The 22,533-nt window shown below is 41.2% G+C and overlaps 1 protein-coding gene across 1 annotated transcript; it reads left to right on the top strand.

Annotated features, from left to right (window-relative positions):
• The first annotated feature begins 19,283 nt into the window (after window positions 1–19,283).
• On the top strand, window positions 19,284–21,720 carry LOC113077690 (uncharacterized). Its single transcript, XM_026250015.1, has 3 exons — window positions 19,284–19,406; window positions 19,657–19,860; window positions 20,505–21,720. Exons 2-3 carry the CDS (start codon window positions 19,666–19,668, stop codon window positions 21,417–21,419), a joined length of 1,110 nt encoding a protein of 369 aa, XP_026105800.1. The 5' UTR covers window positions 19,284–19,406; window positions 19,657–19,665; the 3' UTR covers window positions 21,420–21,720.
• Window positions 21,721–22,533: the final 813 nt, after the last annotated feature.

The following is a 22,533-nucleotide window of genomic DNA, read 5'->3' as shown; positions in this document are numbered from 1 at the left end:
TGTGTGTGTGTGTGTGTGTGTGTGTGTGTGTGTGTCTGTGTGTTTGTGTGCATAGCCTAATCGTTATTCTAATCATATCATTTTTCCAAGCACACTTCCAATTCCAAACCACATCAATCTTAATCATTCTTATTAAACTATAGGTGATATTTCATTGCTGATGGGGGAAGGTATGAAAAAAAGTTGATTTAAATTAAAAAAATAAAATGAAATGGCTATGAAATGATGCAACACTTTGCAACACATGACCATCGTACTCAGTTGGGTCAGTACGGTTGCAGAAAAAATAAACACACACACAGAGAAAAGTCGTAGGCTATATAAACTGCAACACATGCCACACCTTCCTTTTTCATAAATAACATATCTATGAGCTGTTATGTACAAGCTTAGTAATGAAAACTGATGTGGTTTGGATTTTAACAGGACTTATGTAATCAGGGCCTTAAATAAAAAAGCATTTTCTGAAACAGAAGTTGCGACTGACTCTACTAATTGTATTGTGCCAAATTTCTGAGTGAAAATGGGAAGAAAAAATGTTAGACAGGACTTGGTTTTATCAATCAGTTGTCTGGATTGTGTAAAGTAAGTGTTTCCAACTGGAATGGTCACTGAATGTAACTGCATTTAGATGACAAGTGAGCATATCACAAGAAAAGCAAACATGTAAGGATGAATTGTTCACAATTAAGCCAGTAACCAGCATTAAAGGGATAGTTCACCCTTTTGTTAACGTGTTAATGTTAATGTTTAAAAGATAGAATATTTTTCTAAAAATCTTTGTACAACTAAAGAAAGTCATGTACAACTGGGATGACATGAGGGTGAGCAAATGAGTGGACTATACCAACTTCTATTTATTTAAAAAAATATATAAACAGGGTACATATTTGACGACTTGAAAAGTAAAAGAAAACACAGACTGTTGCCTATTTTATGGGGAAGAGAAATTGTATGCAATATTTAATTGCTGCACATGGATGGATTGCTAAAGCAAAACACCTCAGCTCTGTAAATTAATTTTTATATATCTATGCAGGTAATTCCCCTGGCCTCTAGAGGCACTTGTCCAAGGCCTGCAAAACAGATTTCAATTTTTACATGGACCCAGGGGCGTAGCCATCATTTCAGAAGCGAGGGGGACAGGAATGATATATATATATGAAGACAGTGGAAGCAATCAAAAACAACAAAAAGAGCAATGATATATAAGTGCTATAACAAGTCTCAGTAAGGGTTAACACAGTACACGTAGCATGGGATTTTAAATAATATAATAAATAAAAAGAGAATAGAATAAAAAAAGAATAGAGCAAGCTAGTTGGAGGTCTTTACAAACACACACACACACACACACACATATAAAATTGCATAATAAATGGAAAGAAAATAGAATACAAAAAGATTAGAAAGGTAGTTAGAAAGTTTTTTTTAAGAACAGAATTAGAATAGTGAGTGTTAAAGTTAGAGGGTCAAATAAAGATGGAAGAGATGTGTTTTAAGCCGATTCTTGAAGATGGCTAAGGACTCAGCTGCTCGGATTGAGTTGGGGAAGTCATTCCACCAGGAGGGAACATTTAATTTAAAAGTCCATAAAAGTGACTTTGTGCTTCTTTGGGATGGCACAATCAAGCGACGTTCACTTGCAAAACGCAAGCTTCTAGAGGGCACATACAGTAAGTCTGAAGTAACAAATTTAGGTAAATGGGTGCCAGTGGTAGTTTTGTAGGCAAACATCAATGCCTTGAATTTTATGCGAGCAGCTATTGGAAGCCAGTGCAAATTGATAAACAGAGGTGTGACGTGTATTCTTTTTGGCTCATTAAAAATGAATCTTGCTGCCGCGTTCTGAATTCATTGTAAAGGTTTGATAGAATTGGCTGGAAGACCTGCAAAGAGGGTAATTGCAATAGTCCAGCCTGGACAGAACAAGAGCTTGAACAAGGAGTTGTGCAGCATGTTCCGAAAGAAAGGGCTTGATCTTCTTGATGTTGAATAAAGAAAATCGTACTCGGTTACTAACGTAACCTCGGTTCCCTGAAATACGGGAACGAGTACTGCGTCAAAGACGCATATGGGAAAAACCCCTTTTATCTCCTGAACTGAAGCCTTATTCAATCACGCAGTGAAACTGCACAGCCATTGGATCGTGCAGTGCTATTAAAACAAACCAATGGCTTGGCAGCGGTGCTGCACGAACCTATGGCAGAGAAGCCCACCAAAGCCCGCCAATATGGGCGGGGCATCTGGCTATATATTGGCCGCTTCGCCACAGGAATTCAGGTTACTTCGACTGAAGCGACGACTGAGTTGTGCAGCCTTTTTAGCATGGCAAGGAACGCAGTACTCGTTCCCGTATTTCAGGGAACCGAGGTTACGTTAGTAACCGAGTACGTTCCCTTTCAATACTTCACTCGTACTGCGTCGAAGACGCATATGGGAACCCAGTTCAATCACGCCATGCTAAGAAGGGAGGACGACCAACGCAATCAAACTTGATTTGTTAAACCAAGATATGATAATAGCAACTAGGGGCAGAATAAGCTCAATGAGGTTACGTCTGGCCTAGCCTGATCATCCCGTGTTCGTATCGCCTCAGTAGCCAAGGGACCGAGTGCATACGAGTAGAGTTTGAGCCTTGGGCAAGAATGGCCAAGAGCATGCAAATGAGGAACAAGAAGGTGACCTTCACACAGAAAGTACCCTAGCATGAAGCGCCGGGACGTCTAGATTGTAAAATCTAGCAAATGTGGACGGCGAGCTCCAGCCAGCCGCCTCACAAATTTCTGCGATAGTCACACCATTAGACCATGCCCAAGACGAGGATACTGCTCTCGTCGAATGGGCTCTTACTCCAATTGGGCTCTGCAGGCCCAAAGAAGAGTAGGCTAGCTGGATTGCATCAACAATCCACCTTGAAAGTCTTTGCTTAGAGACCGGTAACCCTCTGGTGCAGTTTCCAAAGCATATGAAGAGCTGTTCTGATCGTCTTATTGGCGCAGAACGCTCTATGTAGACTTTTAGAGCCCTCACTGGGCAAAGTAGATTCAGCCCTGGATCCTCCTCTGTGTTTTGTAATGCAGAGAGGGTGACCACTTGTGCTCTAAAAGGTGTGGAGAGCACCTTTGGCACATAGCCATGCCTCGGTTTCAGGACGACCCTCGAGTCGTTAGGCCCGAATTCTAGGCAATTAGGGCTTATCGAAAGTGCTTGCAAATCACCCACACGCTTAACAGACGCTAGTGCCAATAGCAGAGCGGTCTTTAGCGACAGGGCTTTAAGGCCTATGGACTGTAGCGGTTCAAAGGGGGCCCCCTTCAGGGCTCTCAGCACCGTGGGCAGGTCCCAAGAAGGGACGGAGGGAGGGCAAGGCGGATGAAGCCGTCTGGCACCTCTCATAAATCGGATGACTAAGTCGTTTCTGCCCACCGACTGGCCTGCTATAAGGGCGTGTGACGCCGCTATAGTTGCTACATAGACCTTGAGCGTGGAGGGGGATCATCCCTTCTCCAAGAGCTCTTGCAAAAATGACAGTATCACTGATACGTCACAAGAGGTCGGGCTTTCACCATGGTCTGAACACCATGTGGAGAACACAGACCATTTGGAGGCATAGAGGCGTCGTGTAGACGGAGCTCTAGCCTGTGAAATTGTGTCTAGCACACGCTCAGGGAGTCCCGCGGACTCCCGTCGAGCGACCAAAGGTGCAGAGACCACTTCTCTGGGTATGGATGCCAAATCGTCCCGTCCGCCTGAGAAAGGAAGTCCCGTCTTCAGGGGAACGGGCCATGGGGCTGCAGTCAGCATCTGCGACAGGTCGGCTATCCAGTGCTGATTTTCCCAGAATGGGGCTACAAGCAGAACCCTGCATCTCTGGTCCCTGACCCGCCTGATTACTTGGGGAATCAGAGGGACCGGAGGAAAAGCATAAAGAAGACGGTTGGGCCAGTCCTGGGACAACGCGTCCTTGATCTTGGAAAAATATATTGGGCAATGAGAGTTGTCTTTTGAGGCAAAGAGGTCTATTTCCGCTCTGCCAAAGACCTCCCATATCTTCTGAACCGTCTGCGGGTGGAGTCTCCACTCTTCTGAGGAGACTCCGCTTCTTGACAGCATATCCGCGCCCTTGTTCAGCTTGCCCGGAAGATGCACTGCTCTCAGGGACCCCAAATTGCTTTGGGTCCATTCCAGCAGTCGCGACGTCAGTCTGAAGAGACGCGTCGATGACAGCCCACCTTGGTGATTTATATAAGAGACCACCGTCATGCTGTCCGATCTGACCAGCACGTGGTGACTCTTTAGGTCTGACAGGAAGCTCTGGCAGGCTCGGTGAACTGCAATCATCTCGAGGCAGTTGATGTGAAGCCTGCTCTCCTCTTTCGACCATTGGCCGAAAGCGGGTTTCCCTTCGCACAGCGCGCCCCAACCCTTGTTGGACGCGTCTGTGGAGATCACTTTCCTTCTGCAAACCATACCAAGTGGAGCACCCCGTTCCATCCATTGCATGTCCCTCCAAGGGGTCAGGGCCGAAATACAGTCCTGACTCACCTTGATATTCAAGCGTCTGTGACGCCATGCATGAGGTGGAACACGTGGTTTCAGCCAATATTGGAGGGGGCGCATACGAAGCAGCCCGAGCTCCAGCACCGGCGATGCCGCCGCCATAAGACCCAGCAGCTTCTGGAATGTCTTTAGGGGTCGAGAAGCACCTATTTTGAAAGAGGCCGCAAGTCGCTGTAGAGCCGCAGCGCGCTCCTTCACCATTGTTGCCCTCATCGTCACTGAGTCTAACACTGTTCCCAGAAACGATATCTGTCGGCTGGGGGACAGTGAGCTCTTGACAAAGTTCACCCTGAGCCCCAGGCATTCCAGATGGCTGAGGAGCACAGTTCTGTAACCCAATGCCTCCCCCTCTGACTGAGCTAGAACTAGCCAGTCGTCGAGGTAATTGAGAATGCGGATGCCCTTCTGCCTGAGAGGGGAGAGAGCCGCATCCATGCACTTTGTGAACGTGCGAGGCGCCAGAGACAGCCCAAAGGGGAGGACCTTGTATTGGTAAGCCACGCCCTCGAAGGCAAATCTGAAAAACGGCCTGTGACGGGGGGCTATCTGGATGTGAAAGTAAGCGTCTTTCAGATCCAGCGAAAAGAACCAATCCCCTGAGCGTATTTGCGAGAGGATTTGTTTCAATGTGATCATTCTGAAGCGCCGTCTCATGAGGGCACGGTTCAGATGTCTTAAATCGAGGATGGGGCGCAGCCCACCATCCTTCTTGGGAACCAGGAAGTAACGGCTGTAAAACCCTGAGTCGCGGTGTGCTGGGGGAACGATTTCTATAGCTCCCTTCACCAGCAGATTTTTCACTACGGCACGAAGAACGTGAGCGTTCTCGTTGTGCACTGAAGTGGTGACCGCCCCGTGAAAGCGTGGTGGCCGTCGTGCGAACTGAAGGGAATAGCCGTGTTTTATTACTCCCATGACCCAATCTGATACCCCGGGAATGGCTTGCCATTGTGAGGCCCGGATGGACAGAGGTTGTATTAACTCGAGTGATTGACCGCCGTGGGGGGACATAGCACTCGTGAGTGTTGTGTGAGGAAAACTGCTCTTTTTGTGAAGGAGTGTGTTTTTTATTTTTTGCACTATAACAGCGCTATGCTGTCTGGGCGCTAACAAGGGCCCATTGTTTGCAGCAGGAACAACTTCGTCGACATCTGGAGATGGACGGCAGAACACACGGGGCAGTTTGGGGGGTGGTCCGGCTGTGGCGAGACTTAGCCCCCTCCTCTTTCTTTCCTGTTGATCAGGATGACGGCGGCGGCGCAGGGTCCAGCACTATCTTGGGCCGGGGTCCCATGCGCTTGGGATACTGATACCGTCTGGTGGCCGAGCGAGAACGGTGTCGAGGCTCGGGTTTCACCGGCTGGGCTGCGGTGGTAGCAGCTGGCGCTTGCTTAGGAGGCTGACGAATCGGCACCTGTTTGGGGCGACTGGCAGCAGATGAAGCGCGCTTCGGCAGGAAGTGTCGCATTGCCTGGGACGACTTCTGCGCCTCTGTGAAACGCTCGGCGAATCCCTCTATCGCCGGGCCAAAGAGGCCGCTGGGGGAGATCGGTGCGTCTAGGAACTGGGCTCTGTCAGCATCCTTGATCTCCGTAAGGTTGAGCCATAAGTGGCGCTCCAAGACGACCAGGTTAGCCATCGAGCGCCCAATGGCCTGGGCGGTGCTCTTGGTAGCCCGCAGCGCCAAGTCTGTTGCACTTCTCAGCTCCCTGAGCGTGGCGACATCTGGGCCAGACTCGTCGGTGGCGGCGAGAAGTTTGGCCTTTAAGACTTGAAGCACCGCCATAGAGTGGAGCGCCGCGGCTGCTTGCCCTGCCGATGAGTAGGCACGCCCGGCGAGCGCCGACGTCGTACGGCAGGGTTTGGATGGATGGTTGGCCTTGGCTTTCCATCCAATAGCTGCTGGCGGGCAGAGATGCACGGCCACAGACTCGTCCAGCGGCGGCAGCCGTTCGTATCCTCTTTCATCAGCGCCGTCAATTGAGGTGAGGGCGGATAAAGATGAAGTACGCAGGCGCGCTGAGTAGGGGGCGCGCCACGATTTAGTGAGCTCGTCGTGGACCTCCGGGAAGAACGGAGCAGTTCGCTGACGAGGGGCTTGCTGGCGCCCCGGCAGAAACCATTCATCCAGACGGCTACGGGCTGGTTCCTCTGGAGGAGACCAATCCAGACCCAGCTCATCCACTGCCCTGGAGAGAACGCGGATAAGCTCGGCGTCCATCCCGAGTTTCGAGCGGTTTGGTTCAGATGACATCGAGGGGGCGGGGTCCGGGGAGCCCGACAGCTCCTCAGCATCTGAAGCGGCTAGAGACATGCTGTCCTCTAGCAGTTCCTCCTCAGTCCCTCCAAACAAAACCAGATCACTCGCGGCAGCAGAGGGACACTGGTCTGGCTGTACAAAGAGGACTGGGGAATCCCCTCTGGGCGGAGAAAACGAGGCACGCGGGGGCTGAGCCGGCGTGAGCTCGCTTTCATCCTGCTGCTTTAATCCTCTGCCCCGCCTTTTCTTCCTCGCCGGCTCGCGGGATGAAGAAAAAGGGAGGGCGCGAGGAGCGAGATCGCTCTCTGAAAAGAAAGCGATTCGCGAGCGCAGAGAGGCGATATTCATGTTCTCGCAATGAGAACATGAATTCCCCGCGAGTGCTGTGTCAGCGTGGGGTTTCCCCAAGCACGCGACACACTCGCTGTGCCCGTCATCAGCGTGCAGAGGGGCTCTGCACGAGCTGCAATGACGAGACGGCATTTGCAACAACGCCGTAGAAAAAGGCTCTTTTAGAGAAATTTGCTCTTTCAATATATCTCACCGGATGGCCGCAGGGAAGCGATGAATCTGCGGTGGGGACCGGCAGTCGCGTTCCAGTGCGAGGCGTGTCAACGGCGAGCAGTTCAGCGGAGATCAGGGAAGCGATGTGACGTCGTCGCTGAAGGAGAAATAATCTGAATTCCTGTGGCGAAGCGGCCAATATATAGCCAGATGCCCCGCCCATATTGGCGGGCTTTGGCGGGCTTCTCTGCCATAGGTTCGTGCAGCACCGCTGCCAAGCCATTGGTTTGTTTTAATAGCACTGCACGATCCAATGGCTGTGCAGTTTCACTGCGTGATTGAATAAGGCTTCAGTTCAGGAGAAAAAAGGGTTTTTTCCCATATGCGTCTTCGACGCAGTACGAGTGAAGTATTGAAAGGGAACTGCAGGATCGGACAGTTTTAGCAATGTGGTCTGAGAAAGTCAGCTGATCATCAATGATAACTCCAAGGCTTCTAGCTGTTTTTGAAGGAGTTATGGTTGATGTGCCTAACTTGATGGTGAAATTGTGATGAAACGATGGGTTTGCTGGTTGAGTTGAAGGTGATGGTCCATCATCCAGGAAGAAATGTCTGTTAGACAAGCTGAGATGCGAATAGCTATCGTCGGATCATCAGGATGGAATGAGAGGAGTTGAGTGTCATCAGCATAGCAGTGGTATGAAAAGCCATGTTTCTGAATGACAGAACCTAATGATTCCATGTAGACAGAGAAGAGAAGTGGTCCAAGAACTGAGCCCTGAGGCACCCCAGTAGTTAGATGTTGAGACTTGGACACCTCACCTCTCCAAGATATTTTTAAGGACCTATCTGATAGGTAAGACTCAAACCATTGAAGTGTGGTTCCTGAGATGATATTTGCCAGTAGGGTTGATAGGAGGATCTGGTGGTTAACCGTGTCAAAAGCAGCGGACAGATCAAGCAGGATAAGTACTGAAGATTTGGATTCTGCTCTTGCCAGTCTTAGGGTGTACTCACACTAGGCACGGTTGCCATGAACCGGGCCCGAGTACGATTGTCCCCCCTCCCCACTCCCCCTCTGGCCTGCACTCACATATAGGGTTTCAGCATTCGTGCCAGAGCACGTTTACGTCATTATGGTGCGACGGTTTCGGGATAAACAGTAAGAGCGGCGCTCACTGAACACAATGGAGTGCATCGCTCTGTTTTCTTTGTGGATAATTTTGTGTCGTTTGGTCCACAGCCTGTTGTTAAACAGATGTGTCGCCTTAGTGGCGCGAAAATTTTCACGTAATCGTGCTGCTCGTATGAGGATATTTGCAAGGTACCAGCTGAAGTGCAGCAAGGACTTTGCAGTTTTTAGTTTTTATGCGTTTTGCACCTCTGCCGTAGACCAAAGCGACCCTTTCCCTGCCATGTTATTTTTGGAGCGTCGCAAAACCGTGACGCAACGCGTCCTCTTCCGTGCTCCGGCACGGTTAGCGCTCACACTGCATGCGAACCGCGCCCGAGTCCAACTGAACCGTGCCCTGGCCCACCTCTTCCAAGCGGGCCAGGGCCGGCCAATCGAGCCGCGCCCGGGCACGGCTCGGAGCACTCACACTAGTCAAACGAACCGCGCTTTGGTGGTCAAACGCACTCGGGCACTGTTCAAACTGGCTAGTGTTAGTACACCCTTAGAGCTTCAAAAACTGAGAGCAAGGCCATCTCAGTTGAATGTCCACTTCTGAAGCCAGATTGGTTGCTGTCAACCAATCTCCAATCAAGGAGATTGTTGTGTGTGAGAAATGTAGGGACTTGTTTGAACACCAATATATATATACAGTTTTTGAACAGCAAGATTTTTCATGTTTTATAAATTCTCTTCTGCTCACCAGACCTGCATTTATTTGATCCAAAGTACAGCATAAGCAGTAATGTTGTGAAATAGGTTTATAACTGTATATGACTATATCTATATAACTGCTTTCTATTTGAATGTCTTTTAAAATGTTATTTATGATGTATTATATGATGATTTACTGCTGAAGAAACCTTTTTAAATTATTATTATCAATATTTAAAACAGTTGAGTAAAATTTTCAGGATTCTCTGATGAAAAGAAAGATCCAAAGATCAGAATTTATATGAAATTAAAAGCTTTTATAACATTATATACTATACTTTTTTTTTTTTTTAAAGATCTCATAGAAATTAATACTTTTATTTAGAAAGGATGCTTTAAATTGATCAAAAGTGATGATAAAGACATTAACAATGTTACAAAATATTTATATTTCAGATAAATGCTATTCTTCTGAACTTTCTATTTATCACAGCAACCAGAAAAAAATATACTTGGCTGTTTTCAACTCCATCATAATAAATGTTTTTTGAGCAGCAAATCAGAATATCAGAATTATTTCGAAGGACTGTGTGACTGGAGTAATGATGCTAAAAATGTAACTTTGAAATCACAATAAATTATATTTTAAAATATATTCAAATGGAAAACCGTTAATTTAAATGGCCTAGTGAAAATATTTCAAAATGTTAAAGTTTTGCTGTACTTTGGATGAAATAAATGCAGGCTTGGCGGATAGGACCCCAGACAGCAACATAGTGTTGGCCCAGATCCGGCCCACATCTGGGCCACAACTGCTTGCTGTCTGGGACAGAATTCTTTAAAAAAACTAACAATCATACCGTTTAAAAACTGTTCACTAGTAGTGGATACTATAGGCAACTTTCATTTTTTCTCTAACTTCTAGCTTTTAATTTTAGAAATATATAACTGCTGGACAATAACCAATAATAGGCTAATGATTTGTTTACTGTATATACTACAAACACTTTTTTTTTTCTAAAATCACATAAAGCAGAATATTTTCTATACTGTAATAAATGCTAGGCCTATGTCAATTAGCACTGCATTGTTCATATAGGCTACTTTATTTATTAGGCTACCTGGGTTTTACTTGAAAAACAAATAAACCATATCTGGTCACAATCGAATGTCTTCGTGTTTCCAAATGTTTCTGGTGTCTGTGAAAATCAGCGATAGCCGTACGCTGTTGTCCATATTAGGAATTTCCTGGTTATGACTTTCTGCGTGAGAGCGCCCTCCAGCTTCGAGTCTGTATGAAACACACACTGCATGAGTGTTTAGCGCTCCGTGATGTTCATCGCCTTCTGGTTCCGAAAAAAAAAAAAAAAAACATCAGATGAGCAGACTATCCTGTATCTTTGAATTTAAACCTATATTTATTCATACCAGCTCTTTAAAACCTTTATGCAAACACACTTTCCCGAAAAAGTGTGGGGGATGAATATTAAAAGTGTGTGTGTGTAGTGGAGAATTAGCTCATGATTATTACCAATTCGTTGATGGAAGTATTACCAATTTAATAACGCTATAGCGGTAAGGTTGAAGTGTGTACTAAATAAAATGGATCCAGCCGTTTTCCCATTCCCTCGGAGGAGAAATTTTTAATCTGTGCCTTCTTACTCCTTCTTAATTATTCCCATAGTTGTTATATATATAATGTTTTTTTTTTTTTTTTTTTTCTCAAGGAAGTTTACTCTGAATTGTTATTGCGTGTTTTATGTACTGTGAGACGTGATATAGAGCACGAACTTGCGGCTAATGGAGTGTGTCTAAACTGTTCAGTAGGAAGACGTAACGTTATGTAATGGATGCAGGTGGCAAGGAAGTCGACCGGAAGTTGAAGTCGGCCACGTGCCGCCCTCTTGTAGCAGAACTTCACTTGGGTTAGCATCCCATTGACCTCCCATTCATTTTGGCTTCACTTTAACAGCAAATAACTTTACATCTGAGGCGTTTAAAGACTCCATTTGTCCATTATTTATTTCTAAAGATACACGACAATGTATAAAGGGCTCCATTACCTTCTATGTTACATTATGGCCCCGTAGAAACAGTTTTTGTAAAAATAGGCTAATGATTGCGTCATAACCACTCGACTTTCTGTCGCACAGTAGAGAAATTACAGTACAGACAGGAGGAGAAGCTCGCAGGCAATTAACTTAATATGGCGTTCTGGCGTTACATTTTAAAATACTATACAAAATAATTAATCAGGTCTTTACTCCTGCTCACTCACGCCCAGGGCCGTTTGAAGGAACTTGGGGGCCCCAAGCAAAATGGACATAGAGGCCCAACCCCCCACCCCCCGCACGCACGCATCTGAAATTACTTGTGAAGAACGTTTTATCATTTTCACTGTTAGTATATTGAAAGAGATCACTATTAACAGCTCAGGGGTGTGTTTCCCAAAACCATAGTTGCTAAGTTAGATGGTAGACACTTTATAATAACAAATAAATAAATTGATAGTTAATTAATCTTTAGTTAATTGTCATTTAACTGTTAGCAAACAGTATTTTTACTAATTATAAAGTTTACCGAAAACTTAAAGATATGTTAGCATTTCCATATTTTGATATTAGAAGGGAAGGGATACAGGCACCTGCTTTCACTACCAATGCTTAAAAACATCCCAAGCTAATGTTTGATGCACAGAATTTATTGTGTGGTTTTCATAACCCCCATTTGGTAAATAGATTATCACGATGGAATATTATAGCATGCTATTTGCTATGCCACTTTCATCTAGGGCTGTAGCTATTGAATATTTTAGTAATCGAGTATTCTACCAAAAATTCGGATAAAATGCGTTTTTGCTTAATATTGCAATATTAATTATGCAAGAGAAAATAAGACTCCTGGGTCTCTTAAAACGAACAACTAAGTTTCCTTTTTTAGAAAAAATTGTTTTTTTAAATGCATAGAATGCAATGCACATCATAAATAAACATTTAATTATTACCCATTGTTTCTCTGTCTGTACTTGTACTGTGAACAAAGACAATAAAGTTGACAGATGAATCAAGTGCATTTAAGTGCCTTTCAGTAGGTGTTTAAAATAAAGCATTTTCTGAGATGCACATTAAACATTTAACACAAAACATTAATTTAATTTATATTTTAATTATTGAAAATTAAGCAAACTTAACTTTTTGGTAAACAAAGGGGATTTACTATTAAAAATAAAACATGGAAGAAATTTTGTGTGATTAAACCTTGAAATTATTTTTTTTTAAAATAATAATGTTAGATTTTTTTTTGTAGTAGGATATGTACATTCTGCTGAACAATAGTAATACATCTATGGCAAATACTTGTCTAAAAAAGAACTTTTATTTTGACAGGTTGACGTACCTTTACAGTTCTGTGTATGTGATGTGACGCTAGTTTTACTCAAATCAAATGGTCAAATGCTTAGTGAAATTGACTGAAGTTAGTGAAGTGACTGTCAGAGCAATTCTGGAGATGTTGTTCATGTCCAAGTGAGACAGCAGATGCTGAAAACACCACGAGTGTCACGCACGCTTCAGTGTGTGTTAATAAAGGAAGTCGCGCTTCTGCTCCATTCATTAACAGAGACACGCAGAACATTCAGGACTCATATTTAAATAGACTGTTCCGGCTTAATATTTACAGATATTAGTCCATATCGTGATTTGATGTAAGTGCAATGACCTAATTTTAATTAATTAATTCAAAATTTGGCAAATTATGTGTCATTCTGCTTTAAACTGTAAATTCCATTTTTATGACTGGATTCCGTGATTCCCTCCATGTTTTCTGCATTGCGGAAATCATAGGGCCCTAGTTTTATCTTGCAATCGACACACGGCAAAACGTTTGCCCACACCCTCAAATCAAAACACTGCTGACTCCTTGCAGTATGCGATTTCTGTTCTGTCTTCCTTATCCCGTTAAAAAAACATATTACAGTAACCATATTCCTTCCGTTCGGAAAAAAAAAGGTTGCACTAACTGTTCGTTACAAGCAGCATTTGCCGTCAGGCAGGAAGCTAACATAAACATATTTTTGCTAGCCTACCTGCTGCAAAATTACACCATTTGTACAAGACTGACAAGTAGAGCTATTTTATCCAGTGTAATTTATCACTTACCACTATCTTTTTTTCTTATCCTCCACTTCCTTTCTCTTCTGGCTTCCTGAAGCATAATTCAGCTTCATGACTGCCGAGGAGGTTTTGTATTTTGCCGGCAGCAGAGATCACGTGGTTGGCTGGCTGCTGTCATTGACTACTGAGAGGGGCCCCCTTGAGGGGGATCCCGATAACAGTGTCATTACACTTTACTGCATTGACGATGAAAGGGGCACTCACACAGTGTTGTTGAATTTTATTCTTAACCAGTCGTTGTCTTGGGGCCCCAGGTCAGCTCGGGGCCCCAAGCAATTGCTTGGTTTGCCTGCCTTGTCGCGACGGGCCTGCTCACGCCAAATAACTCCCCACTCAAGATCACCGTCTCTGCAAGATTAACGATGGCAGTTTTCACGCACAGCTACTAGAAGATTTACATCTGTCAGACAGGTTGCTGAAGTCATCAAGCTTAGTTTGAGTCTGCGCGTCAGAAACGGAAGTGCTAATAATAGATAAAAATGGGCTTCACTTGTCTCAAATGAGTTCCAATGGGGTCACTGTGTCCATTTATTTTACTGTCTATGAATGGATGTCAGTCAGTTGACGAATAAGCTTATTGTCTTATAAATATTAATTATGTTTCTTGCGATATTTCATATGACAGTTCCTTTACTTGTTTACTAATATTAATATTAATATTTATTACGAGTAGGTCATAAACACAAGAAGCTTTTTTAGTACCCGAGTACAGTTGAGACACCCATCCTTAATGCTGTAAAGCTGCCTAACCAAGTCATTGCAAAGGTAAAATACCTTTAAAAAAATAGAATTCAAGATGTTTTTATTTCCATTCAGTATTTTAATTAATTGTGTTTAGTTAAAAGTAGTTCATTTGTAAAACATTGTACAGTAATAACAAACAGCAATAAAATATTTAATTTCAGTTCATCATTATATAGTAACAGTTGAAAAGTTGAGTATCCAAAAAAATAATAAATATATATATATATTGACCAATTGCAAACAGCAATAATAAAACAGATCTAATGCAAACAAAAAAAAACTAATAAACATAATAACACAATAACGATGTGCAACTAAACTTCATGTTCCGCAATAGGAATATAGTGCGGACATGATACCTTTCTTTTACTGTCTATGTTTGATACATCGTGTCTCAACTGTTCCCCACTGACCTCCTCGAACATTTCTGTAGATTTTACGATGACCACATGAGACATTCATGAAATATGTCAGTTTTTAGAGCACAGATTAAGGTTTACGAAAATGTAAATTAGGCTACCTTTAACAGAAATGTAAAGGATGACAACCGACAAGCTATTCAATGACGAAGGGATGTGGTGATGAGAAAAACGTACTTTGAAAGAATAAAAAAAAAAAAAAATGAAACTTTAGCCGAAATCTTCGGACTTGAGAAGCGCACGTAACGTTACTTCAAATTTCCCACGATCGAAGAGGGCGCTAATATGTGCGAAGCAAATATCACAGATCAGACTTATTGTGCACGCAAGTTATTTAAGGTGTTCCAAATTTGCCCCTGTACCAACTGTACCTGGTCTATACACACAGACCTATTATCAATGTGCCTGTATGTCCCCTATAGATACAGTCGGCATCTAGTCATAGCTGGGGGCGTGGCCGGCGTGGGGGAAAACACTGCGAGCACCGTGTGTATCTGAATGGCAAAATGCACATATTGAGCACTCATTCCCAGAGACACGTAGTACAATTGTAGTCTCTTTAATTTTAATATTCATATACACTAGTCCATATCGATATTTGATTCATTTTACAGCCCTAATATAGATATATTCATTCAAAAATAGTCAAATTCCGTGACGTTCTGCCTTATACAGCAAACTCTATTTTTGACTGGATTCCGCGATTCAGTCGTTTCGCAAACACAGACGGGGTCAATTTATGAATGAAAGTGTAAAAGTTCTGACACAAAACTAAGTTGTTACGTGTCCACATGCTTTTTTAAGTGGGTTTATGTTCGACACTAGGCTAACGTTACATCGTTTTGCTTAAGGTAAAATGATAAGGCTAATTATATATGCATTCCACTTTCTGAAACAACCTTACACAGTTTGATAGCGTTAATAATGAACACGATGTTAATATAGCCTGCCTGTGATGAATGCCGACTGCACACACACACACGTGCTTAGTCTTGGGATTCCACAACTTCCCTTGATCACAGCAGGGGTTCAGATAAAAAATCGGCAGCTGGCAGCAGGAAGTGGCTGCCATTGACAGCCGGAAGGCAGTAACTGGCAGCCGGATGGTAGGCGGGACCTGCCATTCGGTGGGAGCCAATCAGTATCGACCAACGTGGGCGCAACCAATCAGATATAACTGCACCCAAACGCTTCAGTAATGGTTGCGATTGATCAAACGGTAAGTTCAGAAATTGGTCATCGGAGTAATTAATGTTTTTTTGCGTTGTAAGTTTGATTTTAATTGTTATCTTGGTGAACGACTTGGTAGACTTGGTGCCTACTTTGGTTTAATTGTTCAATGAAATCTAATTAGTGGTAGCAACGTTGTTTGTGTACCTTGTTAGGGGCCTACCATTAACTTCAAATTACGTTTGACGTACCATGAAATATTAACGTTTGTTAGCGTTTTAACAGTCTATTGAATAATATAAAAGAATGTTGTTTGACTGGAATGATAGAAGATAAATTTGCAACACTAACCATATATTTTTGCATGTTAAGTCTTTCAGGAGATTGTGTGATATACATTAACTTAAGAGTTCTTAAAAGAGTTCTTTTTTTTTTGCACTATTGAGGTGTGTTTTCTCTAATACTATGCATGTGCAGAACTGTTCTGTGTACCAGTTGAAGTTGTAAGCATGTGAATGCAAAACAATTTTTTTATTTTATTTTTTTTTTATTATCTATACAAAATATAATGGACCGGTTCATAATTCCTTATAACTTTTAGGTCTAGTTTCACAGACAGGGCTTGGATTAAGCCAGGATTAGGCTGTAGTTAAATTTAGAACATTGAAGTAGCTTTTGTAAACATGCATTTAGAAAAAAAAAAAAAAACATTACTGATGTGCATCTTGAGACAAAACCATGGCACTGACACCTTTTTTTTTTTTTTTTTTTTTTTGTAATACCCAATAGTTGCCAGATGCTGTCCTGTTGGAAATTCTTCTTTACGTGATCCTGGAGGAGGGGTGATGCTACATTACTAAGTCTGTCTTTGGTTTGTTCCAAATTCAGAAGTCTGCTGTACTGTATACCGACTCCTTTCGAAAGAGGGCACAATCCAGCTGGCTTGACGGAGTATCTTCTTTTACATATTTGATTAGAGGTTTAAAAAGGTGCCATAACATTACATTTCTCAGTTGCCATGTCTGAATGTTTATCTTTGTAATAATGCTGTTTTCATGCTCCTCATCTCAATATACAGGTGGAACAAAATGGAGAACAAGTCTAAGCCATGTCAGGAATTCAACAAAATGTACACCCTGCAGACACTGCGACGAGGTTTACAACAACTGCTTACCAGGTGTGCAAATTATGCATGATAATGTAATCACTGCTCTGTACATGATGACAAGATGCAATGGGAATAATCATTAATATGGCTGTGCATGCATGTCTACTGTTAATAAAGCAATTTAGGTATTAAAGTCACCATTTTCTTATGAATAATAAAATGCAGCAGCTAGAGTTCTTCCTAGAATCAGGAAGTATGACCGGATTAGCCCAGTTCTGTAAACCCTGTACTGGCTCCCTATCAAACATCGTATAGATATTAACATCTTCAATTATATTAATCTGTTTCTTTCTTATTCGAAGGTCACTGCAGTCACCCGGATCGAGTACGTATCCAGACCAGATGGTGGATCGCACCTAGAAAGGACCTCTACAGCCCTGAAAGACAGCGGAGACCAGGACAACTAGAGCCCCAGATACAGATCCCCTGTAAAGACCTTGTTTTTTCTCCATTTTGTCACCGGTGGAGTTTTGGTTCTTTGTCGCCTCTGGCTTGCTTCGTTGTGGTCACTTCATTTACAGTGATATCATTGACATGATTGCAAATGATTCCACAGATACTATTTAAACTGAACCGAGCTGAAGGATGACATCACTGAATTGAATGATAAACTGCCTTTTAAACTGACTACGAACTGAGTTTACTAATGTCCTTCTGCATTATTGACTGACACACTATTTTCCTATTTAATACTGTAAAGTTGCTTTGCTTTGATCTGTATTATTAAAAGCACTATATAAATAAACGATGCTTGACTTGACCATTTTGCAAGAGGAAAATGAGGGGAAATGCACATCCACCATGGGTTTTACAGTGATTGGTGCAAGATGCTGGAGAAGTAACTCCGTATACCTCATCAGTTCTGATCTAGGAGTCTTGAAAATACCTCCGGATTGTTAGTGATTCTGATTGATATTTTAATCTGCTTGCTTACTGGATATATTTTATACGGTTTACATTGTAAAGCACTGACTTTGACAACTTACTAACCCAGTTACAAATTTAACAGCTACTTTATACTATATATATATATATATATATATATATATATATATATATATATATATATATATATATATATATATATATATATATATATATATATATATATAGTTGTTTCTTGAAATACTACAAATATAACCGCAAATTATGATTTTAAATAAAGGTCTCTGAGACTTCTCTCTTTTCAGTCATTTGTGTATATAGCCTATAATAAATATACAACATACACCCAGTAAGTGCCACTCTCGTATATAAATATAAATTGTTTTATTTCACACAAACAATGATACATGCATGCATAAACATTCAGCTGGAAATTAACGTTTAACAAAATGATCTCATTTCTTTGTTTATATTTGATCAATATTTTAAATCAAATAATATACAATACTGACCTTTTATACTTATTTAAAAAAGTATTAAACATAATCATAAGTGTATATAATTATTTATTTGTCTTGTTGCCGCCGGCAGCCTCCTCCAATTTCCGGGTATTAGCGACAGCTGCCATCCGGTTTTATTGGCAGCCACTTTCTGCTGACAGCTGCCGATTTTTCGAGACTTAGGTCTCTGCAGAGCAAAAGTGGGCGTTTATCACCATGTGGGTGGTTTAAAACTGCTGGGTGTTTCTGAATCATGCAATCTAAATGACCCCCCTTACCCAACCCCACCCCTAAACCTAACGTCACTATTACATCAACCAATCAGGTATCATGGTGTAAAAGAATCCTTGATCTTGTAACTCCCATTACTTTCTTGCAGAGACCTATACTTGGATTTTTCGCTGAACCCCCTCTCCTTGATCATCCTCACAATTTATTGCTTGTAGCCATTTTGTAATCCTTTCCGGCTCTGTATGTTTATTGGGAAGGTTGTAGAACTTAAATTCATAATTTGTTAGTTTATTGGAGGTACAGAAAACGACACAGCAACTCTTCGGCGTGATTGTCCCGTTTATTTCAATTGTCGCCAAGGTAATGTTTTCCCCCACGGGCTAAATTCACATCACGTGACTGGGCGTTCCCGGGGGCGTTCCCAGACCAACCGTCTGTATCTATTCATTTTTCAAAGCTTACTCAACAATTAGGATCCTGAGAGATTCATGCGACTGGCTTTATTGCTAAATAACGTAGGACCTGTCAATTTTTCACAAAATTAAGAAAATTAATCACACAATAAGTAAATAAATAATCATATTCTGTTGTGAATTGCCTTAAATGGAAAGACCATATTAAAATAATTACCCAAACTTCCACATAGTGAAATCTAGACTATTTAATTTAATTTTTAAATGTTTAAATTGTTTTAATCTTTTTAATATTTGAACAATACATTGTTTCATTAACAATTTCTAGGCTACCCTACTTACGACAAGTGCACAAAAAACATAGACAAAAACACCCATTACGGATAATCTTTTTCCACTACGTTATCCTATCCCACGGTTGTCAAGACAACATGACTCTAAACATCCGTTCACGCAGTTTACTTAACAGAAATGCCGTAGGGTGTCAGTCTCTATACGTATTTTTGCAGCATTCGGCTATTCCACGTTTAGGATAGTGTTGTCAAAACTAACGTAAGTTGTTCAGGCTACTTTGCATGTTTGTTATTCACGTGATGCATGTACTGTATTTACGCATAGGCTAGACATGTGTTTGCTATGTTTCATGCAGTCGTTCAGTAGGCTAGTTAAATTGGTTGTTATTAAACATGTTTTACTTAACTACAGTTGTGATGTGACAACTTAAGAGCTAACTTGTAAAACACAAAATAATTTTTAACATAACGTTACATCTCTTTTTTTGTTGTTGCTGTGGCGATTGTAGCAGTCCGGAATGAATAGCACTGAAGTCCATGCATCAGACTACACTGAAGCTGAGAAACAGCATACGACTACTGACAGCACAAAAAGGAACACGGAGTCTTCGGGCAGACAGTATGTCAATGTTTTGTTGGATCTCAGCGAAGAGGATTGTTACAGGGAGCACAACATAAATTTGCTTCAGAGTCGCACTGGCTGGGAAGATGCTGTGAGTCATTCGTTATCAAAAAACACATCGGAAAAACAAACACATACAGTATAATGTTTTCCCTGAACTAACTAATCTATCCATTGATATTACTCTATCATTTATTTTTATCAACAGTTGTCCATTTTTTATCACTATTTTGTCGTTAATTGTGTTTACATTATTACTAGTATTATCCACTGATCTGTAATAAGGAATTTATATTATTATTAATATTATTTAAATAGTGTTATGGACCCAATACTCTATAAGGGATTGTATGAGGCACACACACACCTGATTACAAATGGGTTTTAATTTAAACAAAAGATAACCCATTTGTAATTGTTTGCTTGTGTTCCTCCCTAACTGTATTAACAGTACAATTGTAGTTTGGCTGCATTTGTGTGTAAGCACATTATTTATTATCCCAGATTTTAAGATTGTAATTACTTTCAATTATTTTGTTGTTTATATATCAAGTTGTAATGTCTGTGGAAATGCCACACTGAACAGGATGTAAATACATGTTGTTTGTAAAGGCTGTGTAAACTTTGTGATGCATATGGATTTCAGATGAAGCTTCTATGCTGTTCTCACAGTGTAAAGCTGACTTTCGTTAATAATTTAAAAACAAGAAAGTCACATACTGCATTTTTTAACAGGTTGAAGGTTGGGGGACATTTCCTCCTTTTGGTGTATTTCTTCAACCTCCAAGAAAAGGGAAAAAAATCAAGCAAGAGATCATAGACTCTCACTGTCTCCTCTGTGCAGACCTTAATCTTTCTGATTTGCCAATCTACTGCTCTGCTGGAATTGCACTGAAAACTTTCAGGAAGACTGATCCAACAATTCTAGATCTTGCAGAGGAAACTGACAATTCCTCTTCAGATGAACTATACTCTTTCAGTTCATCTCTGCAAAATATGTCAGAACCATTAATGAACAAATTGCTGTCTGGAGATGAACAGTGTACACAAAAATCACCATCAGTCTGCTATTACCATACAGAACCATGTCAAATCCTGAAGGAAAATACAGTTGCTTTTAGCATCAAAAGCTTTAGTGTGTTGCCGCCTGTCAAAGAGTCCAGAAACCTGAGGAACAATCATTTTAAAAGAATGGAGCCAACAGATTTCCATCCAGCAGAAGTTGTCACCAAGACCATGATGGCTGATGCAACCGGAGCAGTCACCGCTGGTGAAAGATTGAGTGTCAGTGGTGACCCAGAAAATGTCTTCAAAGTCCTCACAGACTTTATTCAAGAAGAGAACAGCTACAGGTTAAAGGAATCTCCCTGCACGAAGCATTGGCTGACCCAGGAAAGCAATCACCTGCCATCTATTTTTAACATATCTTTTCAAAATAAGCATAATTTACCCACCAGCACTGTGTCAAATACATTACCACAGGCTTTCTATGCCCTGGGAAGAAACCACAGGCAGGAAGAATTGACAAGGCCTTCTACCAGGAACAACATCAGTTATAGGTTGTATTCTAGCCACAAAGCAAGACATCTGAAAAGACCTGAAGCTCATCGACTTATGCTGATTGGAACGAGATTTCACATGCCTATGTGAAAATTACTGACCTTTAAACTCATATTGCACCATAATGTTTGGAGACAAATAAGCATTTATAGACTATGAACAAAAGTTTCATGCTTCAGTTTACTTGAAAATTGTGCTACATGAAGATTACTATGCAACATAAAAAGAAGTCTGATGATTTTCTGGGAAGACACCATCCAATTACTCAGAACCATGCAATTTTACTGTGCATGTTCAGTGTTTAAACTAGCCAACATAAAAAAAAATAAAAATTTCCTGAATTCAGGTGTGTAGACTATCCTTTACAAGTATACAACTGAATATTACTTTATATCCTGTGTCATTTGTATATGGCTTTGAATACTAAGATCATAAGAGATAATCAAAAAAAAAAAAAAAAACAAGGTAACTTTCAATGGTTGTTGATTTTTTTTTTTTCCTTCAAAGTATTATTTTGCTTCAAAGTATTTTGATTTCATGAAATTTATCACAAAAAGGGAATGTTCTACAAAGTGTTGTTCAGCTGTATGTGCCAAAAATATTCTAATTTAGAGCAGTCATTTGCAGACACTTATATTTGTTCTGGACAATAGAAGAAGAAAATAAAACAATATTGTATTAATATAAATATAGCAGTATAATTATTGATTCAATTAATGACCAAAGATTTATTTTCTGCAGTTTATTTTCCAGTTTCATGTGAATCAGCATAGCCTCTAAATAACAGAACATAGCTATACACATGGCCAGCTTTTAAAGAACAAAAACTGTAATAATTTTATAATTATCACACCTAATTATAAATTATGTCCTATACCAAATTAAATAAGACATGGTGGAAAACAAAAAGCAACACAAAATTATTCTTGGCACAAAAATATGCATGCACTCTTTACAGAGAAACACTTGGAACCGTTCAAGTTTCTATAGCAACAGTTTTCACTATGACATCATCATTGCCTACACAACATTAACATGTATTTACTTGCAGTATTTATTCCAAGATCTAAATAGCATTTCAGTTAATGTAGAGGCTGAATACGAGAGTTCCTAAAGTTTGGCATAAAAATACTAAAGCTCTTTTACAGTTACAATGTTGAGAAGCAGCCAATGTGACGTCACTTACACTCTACTTGTGGAAATT

Source organism: Carassius auratus, unplaced genomic scaffold, assembly GCF_003368295.1.
Source record: "Carassius auratus strain Wakin unplaced genomic scaffold, ASM336829v1 scaf_tig00023173, whole genome shotgun sequence".
NCBI lineage: Eukaryota > Metazoa > Chordata > Actinopteri > Cypriniformes > Cyprinidae > Carassius > Carassius auratus.
The sequence above is the reverse complement of the archived record's forward strand: the minus strand, read 5'-3'. Positions and strand labels throughout refer to the sequence as shown.